Genomic DNA, 9,417 nt, shown 5'->3' on the forward strand with positions numbered 1-9,417 from the left:
ATCCAAAAAAAGAGAGAAAAAAAAAATCCCCACTCAAATCTCCCTTTTCCTTTTAAAGCTCTGTTCCCGAAGGATGGACCAGCGCTGGTATTTTAAACCTGATTTCTGCAGATTTAAATCTGATTTCAGCCCAGTGGCCAGCAAGCCATGGGCAAGGTGACGGTGCCAGCAGTGGCGGGGTGGCACCGGCGATGTCACAAACTCTGCTGGGCGGCTTTTGGGGCACGGTAAAGCTGAAACTTCCTGAGAACCCAGCGCTGACTTCCTGGGCACGGCAGGAGAGGCAGCGGGCAGAGGTAGGCTCGGGGGGCACCACCAGGACAAATGCTGATCCCTGGGTGGCAAAATATATCTAAATTTGGGGGTTTAGATAAATGTTTGTTGGTGATATGGTGGATAAATGTGGGTTTAGGATGCACGGAGTGGGAGGATGTGGATGGGCACCATGGGAGGGCAGAGGTGGGAAACCAAGGGGGTGAGGGCAGAGCTGCTGTTGGACACCCAGGAGTGTGACCACGGCCACCACGGGCCTGTGCAGAGGGAAATGTCACCTCCTGCACCCCCAAAACAGAGGGAAAAGGGTGGCAGGGATCGGCTGTGGGGCGGAAGAGGAAGCAGAGGCTGTGCTCTGCCATTGCTGGGGTTTGTGGGTTTGTGGGGCGTGGAAAGGACCCCGAGATATCGGGATTGAATCCATGGATGATCAATTCCTGAGGAGTGCAGACTCACAAATCCCATTCCATCCCCCTGTGGCATTTGGGGACCCCGAGCTGCATCCTCTGGCATTCCCCTTCCCACTGCAGCCAAACCCCACAGCCCTGGGGAACCCCATTATCCCTACCCCATTATCCCCATTCTAGCCAAACCCCACAGCCCTGGGGGACCCCACCGAGGCACCCCATTATCCCCATGACATTATCCCCACCCATTATACCGTCCCCCCCATGATCCCCCACCACCCATCGACCCATGACCCCACCGATCCACCCCATGATCCCCATCATTATCCCCATCCCATTATCCCCCATCCCACCCCATGATCCCCCCACCCCTTTATCGCCACCCCATTATCCCCATCCCATCCCACCCACCCATCCCACCCATTATCCCATCCCATTATCCCCACATTCTCCATTTCCCATCCCATATCCCCATTCCATCCCACCCCACGATCCCTACCCCATTATCCCCATTCCATGATCCCCATGCCATGATCCCCATCCCACCTCATTATCCCCACCCCATTATCCCCATCCCATTATCCCCATTCCATCCCACCCACGATCCCTATCCCCATTATCCCCATTCCCATTCCCCATGCCATATCCCCATCCCACCCCATTATCCCCACCCCATTATCCCCATCCCACCCCATGATCCCCATCCCATTATCCCCATCCATCCCATCCCATCCCATCCCACTCCATGATCCCCATCCCATTATCCCCACCCCATGATCCCACCATTTCCACCCCATATCCCATCCATTACTCCATCCCATCCCACCCCATGATCCCCACCTCAGATCCAGACCATCCATGACCAATTACCAATCCCCATCCCTATCCCACCATCCTGCCCAGGATCCCGGCGGGACGGGGACCTGCAGATCCGCCAGTGACACAGAAATAAGGGGCCATAAACCCAAACTCGCCCATAAATCAGTGCTGGGAACAGCCGGGGCGGGCTGGGGGCTGCGGGCTGGGCTCAGCCCGTCCCTGCGGCTGCCTCTGCCAGGGATGCAGCCAGCCGGGCCTTCCCCGCCCTCCTCCTCCTCCTCCTCCTCCTCCTCCTCCTCCTCCTCCCCGGGGCGGAGGGAGGAAGGCAGCGGCCGCAGCTGGCACTGCAGGCGGTGGCCGGGGGGAAGCGGCTGCTCCGATTTCCAGCGCTGTTTATTAATAACCCCTCTCCGCCCCATGCTAAGCCCATGTGCAGCGCAGAGCCGGCGGCGCTGGGCTCCAGGGGAGGAAGGTAAGAGCCCACCCGGGCTGGGCAGGAAAGGGGCCGGGGTCTTGAGGGGGTCCCATGGGTGCGGGATCCTCGGCGAATTGGGCAGGGATGGTATGGGAGGATCGGGATTCAGCGTTCCTGGATCCTCAGGAATCATCAAGTGATCCCTCTGGGGTTTTGGGGGGCTCTGGGATGAGGGACAGAGCCCCCCAGGCCCGCTGGGCAGGCAGGACACGGCGCCCTCCCCTCCCGTGCTGGCCGTGCCAAGCGGCTCCAAGAACTTCCAAAAACAGCGCGGAGGGCAGGGAAAATCGGGGCAGATTTTTCCCCACCTTTGCAGGGGCTGCCCCTTCTCCAGCCGCCCGGCCGCCGAGGCCCAGGCTGCGATGTGTCAGCAGTGCCGAAAACTGCCTTATTAGGAGAGAAACTATCGGGGAAAATCAGATCTTTGCTCAAAGCCGCTGCTCCGGGCGCAGGGCTGCCTGTGAGTGCCAGCCTGCGCTCATTCCTCAGGGAGTGACGAGACATGAGCTCAGCAGCGTGGCCGAGAGGTGAGAGCATCCTCCCACCCATCCCACCGAGCAGGAAAACCTCAGCTCGTCCCCGAGCGCTGTCGGGTCCATCCTACCCCAAAAAACAGCCGGGAGAAGGCACAGAGAGAGGGTTTGGCGGTGGTGGCAGCCGCAGGTGCCACCATGGGGACAATGCCGCGATCGGATGACTCGGCAAAGCGGCTCCTGCTGCAGGCGCTGCCGGGCTCCGAGTGCGGGCTTTGCTCCGTCTCAGCCATCCCGGAGCCTGCGGGCTCCCAGCAGCGCATTCCCGTGCCGTGAGGTTATGGCACAGCGAGAAAATCCCGGCGTTTTCCTCCAGGGAGGGCTCGCACGGGGCAGGTCGGTGCTGCTGGGTGGGCTGGTGCTGACAGGTTGGCACAGGAGGAATTATTGGGTTTGGGGTCTGGGTTTGCATCCCTCACTCCTGCTCTGTGGCGCTCAGACGCTTGAATAGGGTTTTAATGGGGTTTTCTTTTCTATTGCGTTGTGAAAGCAGTAATATTAATGCCCAAGGTGTGTGTCTAGACGCTGAACAGAGTATTTGCCACTTTGAAATTCATCCAGTCACTGATCAGACAACTGTGCTCATATATACTGATAAAGGTTGTGTGTGCCTGAGAACGGCTTGTGCTGCTGTAAAAATTGATAACAACATTATTTTGTCTAGTAGAAATCATTCTAATTTCTGTATTTGTAATTTTGTTAAGGTTATCGGGTGTGATTTTTCATACTTGACATCCCACCAGTGGATTAAAACCAATTACACAGCGTATCACAGACTATCACCTACTCCTATTGTCACCAGAGCGTTGTGTGGGTGACACAGGGATGGTCACAGCAGCAGGGCCATGGTGGGACACGCTGGTTCTGGGGTCTCAGAGGATGGGGAGGAAAGGCTGAGATTGCTCAAACTCATTGCTCTGGTTAAACATCCCCTCTCCTCCCCAGGGACCTGATGGCACAGCCCGAGCCCCCTCCAGAGCTGCAGCTGGATGAAGCCAGAGCACCCCCAGCCCCACAGGGAGCAGCTGAAGGAGCTGCTCCACACCCAGAACGTGCTCACAGCCCGTTGGATCCGGCAGGGAACGGATCCAAACCCCTGCACGGGGGCAGCCCAGACTCCAGGCCTGTCAGCAGAGATCCCTCCTTGGAGATAAACACAGCAGGAGCTCAGCTGGATGAGGGGGCAGCCGGGGCTGGGATCCCGCTGGACGTGGATGGAGATGGGACAGGAATCCCACTGGACATGGATGCAGACGGGGTAGAAGTTCCACTGGACGTGCATGGAGGTGGGACAGGGATCCCAGTGGACCAGGACACAGCAGGAATTCTGGATGTGGATGAAGGTGGGACTGGGATCCCACTGGCCATGGATGAAGGTGGGACAGGAATCCCACTGGATGAGGATACATCAGGATTTCTGCTGGACGTGGATGAAGGCGGGACAGGAATCCCAGTGGACAAGGATACATCAGGAATTCTGGATGTGGATGAAGGTGGTACTGGGATCCCACTGGCCATGGATGAAGGTGGGACAGGGATCCCACTGGATGAGGACACATCAGGATTTCTGCTGGATGTGGATGAAGGTGGGACAGGGATCCCACTGGCCATGGATGAAGGTGGGACAGGGATCCCACTGGCCATGGATGAAGGTGGACGGATCCTTCGATGTGGATGAAGGTGGGACAGGGATCCCACTGGCCATGGATGAAGGTGGGACAGGGATCCCACTGGCCATGGACACGGACAGAGCAGGGATCCCAGACCATGCAGATGGGGCAGGAATCCCGCTGGCCATGGACACAGAGGGAGCAGGCGGCCCTTTGGATGCCAACACCCCAGAGCAGCGGTGCCTGAGCCTGGAAGAGCTGGGCAATTACTTCCAGGAGTGCATCGAGGTGGTGGAGCAGCTGGAGCGCGAGCGGGACAGGCTGATCGCGGAGCTGGCGCAGCTGCGCGAGCCGGCGCTGCAGGAGATCCGCCATGCCCACGAGGAGATCCAGGCCGCCTGCAGGCTGCTGGCCAAGGTGGAGCTGGAGAGGGACAACCTGCGCGACGAGATCCGCCAGATCAAGCAGAAGCTCTTCAAGGTGACCAAGGAGTGCGTGGCCTGCCAGTACCAGCTGGAGAGCAGGAGGCACGACCTCTCGCAGCACGCCGCCTACCAGGGCGAGCTGCAGAGCCAGGCGGGGCAGCTCTCGGGGGAGCTGTCCCAGCTCAAGGAGAGCTGCGAGAAGGAGAAGGAAGTTCTGAGGCAGCGCCTGGAGGCTCCTCCGTGCCGCCAGGACAACCTGTACCTGCAGGAGAGCCGCAGGTTGTCGCTGGAATTCGAGAGTTTTGTGGCCCAGAGCCGGCGGGGGCTGGAGGAGCACTACGAGCCGCAGCTGCTGCGGCTGCTGGAGCGGCGTGAGGCCGGGGCCAAGGCTCTGCAGGAGATGCAGGGGGAGATCCAGGGCATGAAGGAAGCCCTGAGGCCCCTGCAGGGCGAGGTCAGCCGGCTGAGGATGCAGAACCGCAGCCTGGAGGAGCAGATCGTGCTGGTCAAGCAGAAAAGGGATGAGGAGGTCGGGCAGTACCGGGTATGAGAGCCCCAAAGGGCACAGCTCCGTCCTGGGAATGTTCTTGAGATGAGGATTGGTGGGATTCCTAGCAGGGATGGGCTTGAAAACTGGCCAAAGAAGCTGAAGGTCATGGTCAGGTTCAGGAGGAAGTGCTTGGAGCAATGGGTGGTTTGCTAGAGTGGGGATTTATTGATACCAATGACAGAAGTTTGGGTTGGATGATCAGAGAGATCCCTGGGTGCCGAGCACAGCTCCACATTTTGTTTGGAGAGTGGGAGCTGTGCTTGGCATCCAGGGATTTGCTTGTAGGGCCCAGGGAAATGGGGTGGATGAGGATGGGAAGGATTTGGAACATCTCCTGCTGGTTGGAATCAGAGTTATCCCACACCCTGGCATGGGCCAGGTGAAACATGGGCATAAGGCAAACCCAGAGATGTGGTGGGGCTTCACCCAGCTTGGAAAATGGGTTTTTCCTGAATATATTCCCTTGGTTTTGGCCCCTCAGAAGGTGGAAGGGATGGGAGATTTCCTTCCCAAAGCTCAGCGATGCTGCTGAGCACCGGCACCAGACACTTCCCACAGCTCCTCTGAGCACAGCGCTGAGCCAAGAAAAGCCAGTTTTAAATACAGGTGGATTTTCTTACAAATCCCCTTCCTGCTGGGGCAGGTTCTGCCAGGAAGGGTCTCACCCATGTCCCCAGAGCCCCAGGCCGCCTCCAGGGAGGGCAGTTTGGCTGGGCCAGGCGTGCCCTTGGCCTGAGGGACAAGGCAATTCAATCTCTGCAAGAGCACATTTGGCAGAGAGGCTCCACAATTCATCTCCCCCCTTTCAACGCTCTCAGTTCTCGGCTCGCAGCCGCTGCCTCCTCCCAGCAGTTTCTGGAAGCTGCCCCTGCCCTTCCCTCACAGCTCCTCCCTGCTGGGATGGGGATCAGAACCACCAGAACCCCCACTATGGGTTTTCAGGGTTTTTTGGATCCCTTTTGTGCCTCCACATTTTCCTTTTCCCAAATTCCTCATTTATCTCCTTCTGACTCACGGGTTTATACAGCTCTGGCAGCGTCTCAAAACACACACCAAGCGGTTCAGGGGACAAAACCAAGCAGGCAGGAGAAGCCTGAGGACAAAACACGGCCCAGCCCAGCCCAAATCCCCACCTTTGTGCCAAAACAAAGATTTATTTGCAGGGTGGTTGGGCAGGGGCAGCCTGGCTGTGCTTGTCCCCAGCAGCGCCACGCACAGGGAGATCCCTGAGGAGAATTTCAGCTCTGAACTCGTTTTGTCCCTGCAGGAGCAGGTGGAGGAGCTGGAGGACAGGCTGAAGGAGCTCAAGAACGGGGTGCAGCTCCAGCAACGCAAGAACCAGGAGCTGGAGGAGCTCAGGACCAGCCTCCATCGGGAGCTCTCCATCTACAAGTGAGCTTGGGGGTCATCCCCGAGGGGCAGAGGGGCTGGGAGGGGGAGAGGGATGGTGGGGAGGAACCCACAGTGGGGTCACAAGGATGGGAACAGGAGAGGGATGGTGGAGAGGAACCCACAGTGGGGTCACAGGGATGGGAGGAGGGAAGGGGTGGTGATGAGGAGCCCACAGAGGCTGGAGGAACGAAGGGAAGGATGGTGGAGAGGAGCCCACAGTGGGGTCACAGGGCTGGGAGAAGGGAAGGGATGGTGGAGAGGAGCCCACAATGGGGTCACAGGGATGGAGAGGAGCCACATGGGGTCACAGGATGGAGAGGAGTCACAGTGGGTCACAGGATGGACAGGAGCTCACAGTGGGTCAGAGGGATGGGAGGAGGAAGGGATGATGGAGAGAGAGCCCCACAGTGGGGTCACAGAGCTGGGAAAAGGAGAGGGATGGTGGGGAGGAACCCACAGTGGGGTCACAAGGATGGGAACAGGAGAAGGAAGGCGGAGAGGAACCCACAGTGGGGTCAGAGGGATGGACAGGAGTTCACAGTGGGGTTACAGGGATGGGAAAAGGAGAGAGATGGTGGGGAGGAACCCACAGTGGGGTCACAGGGCCAGGAGGACCCACAGCAGGGTCAGAGGGATGGTGAGGAGCCCACAGTGGGGTCACAAGGATGGGAAGGAAGGTGGAGAGGAGCTCACAGTGGGGTCAGAGGGATGGGAGGATAAGAAGGATGGTGAGGAGAAGCCCACAATGGGGTCAGAAGGATGGAGAATGAGGATGGTGAGAGAGCCCACAGTGGGGTCAAGGGATGGGAAAGGAGAAGGAAGGGGGAGGAGGAGCCCACATGGGGTACAGAGCTGGAGAAAGGGAAGGGGATGCGGGGAGGAGTCCACAATGGGGTTACAGGGATGGAGAGGAGCTCACAGTGGGGTCACAGGGCCAGGAGGACCCACAGTGGAGTTACAGGGCTGGGAGAAGGAAGGGATAGTGGAGAGGAACCCATAATGGGGTCACAAGGATGGGAACAGAAGGAAGGTGGAGAGGAGCTCACAGTGAGGTCACAGGGCTGGGAGGACAGAAGGGATGCAGGGGAGGACCCAGAGTGGGGTCACAGGGATGGGAAGAGGGAAGGGATGGTGGAGAGGAGCTCACAGTGGGGTCAGAGGGATGGGAAAAGGAGAAGAAAGGTGAGGAGGAGCCCACAATGGGGTTACAGAGCTGGGAAAAGGGAAGGGATGGTGGGGAGGAACCCACAATGGGGTTACAGGGATGGGAACAGGAGAAGGAAGGCGGAGAGGAGCCCACAGTGGGGTCACAGGGATGGGAGGATAAGAAGGACGCTGAGGAGAAGCCCACAGTGGGGTCACACAGCTCAGGGCTCCTGCTCCTGGGCCCCAGCAGCAATCCCAGCTCCTTTGCACAACAGCACAGAGGGATTTGCTGGAAGCTCCCAGGAGTGGTGGAGCGGCTTCCCAAGGAGCAGGAGGGGCAGTTTAAGCGGTGTTTCCTCAGGAATGTGTGGGAAGGAGCTGAGGTTTGGCTTTGGGAAGCCGGGCTGGGGATGCTGGAGCTGTTCTGTCCTGGTTTCACTCCATGAGTGCTGTGCAATGTGAATTTGTAAAGCTCCAGAAGATGTCCATGAGTTTGTGGATTGTTTTGCACACCCAGTTTGGAGCTGCTGTGTTATTCCAGCCTCACCATTTCCTGCACCCTCAGTTTTTGTCAGCATTCCTTTTTCCCCTTCTCCACCCAGGATATTCCCCAAAACCCCAAAGGTTTTTTATCCAGCACAGGGATGAGCTCTCAGCCTGCAAACTGCATTCAGGATTCAGCCCAGATCCCAACACCACCCTGCCCTTGCAGCCTGGGTTTTCTAAATCACAGCCCAACATTTAAATCTGTATTTCTGGAGCCTCTTAACTCCTGGAATTCACAAATTGCCACCCCTGGAAGTGCTGACACCTTTAAATGGGGTTTCACTTTGCTCTGGGGAGCTCAGAGTTAAGTGCAGCTCTGAGCTGCCTTTTCCACGAGCCCCCCAAAAATGACATTTCCTTCTGTGAAATCCTGTTTGCCAAGGCCACTCCAAACCATGGAATGAGCCCCTTGAAGCATTTCCCAATTCCTTTTTCTTCCATATTATGAAAATAACTTTTTTCCCCCCTTTTTTCTCCAGCCAAAGCATTGATGTAAATATTCCACAGCCTGATTTTCCTTTCTCCCCTCACAGGAGCTGCTTAGAAATCTACGGGCACCTCTGCAAACCGGAGGAAAAAGCAGAGCAGGACTCTTAGAACCACAGAATTTTCCTCTTTGTAGCAAAAAAACCAATGGACAGAGGATGCAAGGGATTCTCCTCGTGCTGCTTTACCCTGCCTGATGTGCAGCAGCTGCCTGGAGCTGGGAATTCCAATCTTTGAATTTCCAATTTGAATTTCCAATTTGAATTTCCAATTTGAATTTCCAATCTTTTTCCTTGGGTATTTCCCCAGCTGCTGCTGCTCTTTGCTTTTCCCCAGAGGAGCAGAACCAAAAAAAAAAACAAAATATCTTTGTACTGAACAAAGGATATGGATGAGGAATAACTGATTGATGTTTTGCTGTGTTTGGGAAAATGTTGTTCAAATTCTGGAAGTTAGGGGGGTTTGACTTTTAAAGTTTACATGCAAGAGAAGCTTTCTCCTTTGAAGAGGATTTTCTTTTGTATTTCAAGAGTTTCTGCTGTACTGGGACATGCTCCACAGAAAGGAGGTGGTGGGGAAGAGGTTTTTCCACTTTATATCGAGTCTCACACTGAAAATAAAAGGTCAGAGTTTAAGGACCCAAATTGATCAAACTGAGGTGTTTGTGTTAAAAGTTGTGCTGCAGGATAACAAAAAAAAACATTTGTGGAAAGGGCTGAAGGCAGAGAAAGCAGCAAGGCTTGAGGGGAAGAAAA

At 56.6% G+C, this 9,417-nt stretch overlaps 1 protein-coding gene across 3 annotated transcripts; it reads left to right on the forward strand.

Moving 5' to 3' along the window:
* The first annotated feature begins 1,836 nt into the window (after positions 1–1,836).
* Positions 1,837–9,306, forward strand: SYNC (syncoilin, intermediate filament protein). 3 transcript variants are annotated; one of them, XM_064731540.1, is made up of 6 exons: positions 1,837–1,971; positions 3,453–4,000; positions 4,034–4,126; positions 4,188–5,086; positions 6,360–6,484; positions 8,710–9,306. In XM_064731540.1, exons 1-6 carry the CDS (start codon positions 1,928–1,930, stop codon positions 8,771–8,773), a joined length of 1,773 nt encoding a protein of 590 aa, XP_064587610.1. In that variant the 5' UTR covers positions 1,837–1,927; the 3' UTR covers positions 8,774–9,306. The 3 variants fall into 3 exon arrangements, with proteins under 3 accessions (XP_064587610.1, XP_064587608.1, XP_064587609.1); XM_064731538.1 differs by having other exon boundaries at positions 3,453–4,126; XM_064731539.1 differs by having other exon boundaries at positions 3,453–4,093.
* The last annotated feature ends 111 nt before the right edge of the window (positions 9,307–9,417 follow it).

Source organism: Zonotrichia leucophrys, chromosome 23 (assembly GCF_028769735.1).
Source record: "Zonotrichia leucophrys gambelii isolate GWCS_2022_RI chromosome 23, RI_Zleu_2.0, whole genome shotgun sequence".
NCBI lineage: Eukaryota > Metazoa > Chordata > Aves > Passeriformes > Passerellidae > Zonotrichia > Zonotrichia leucophrys.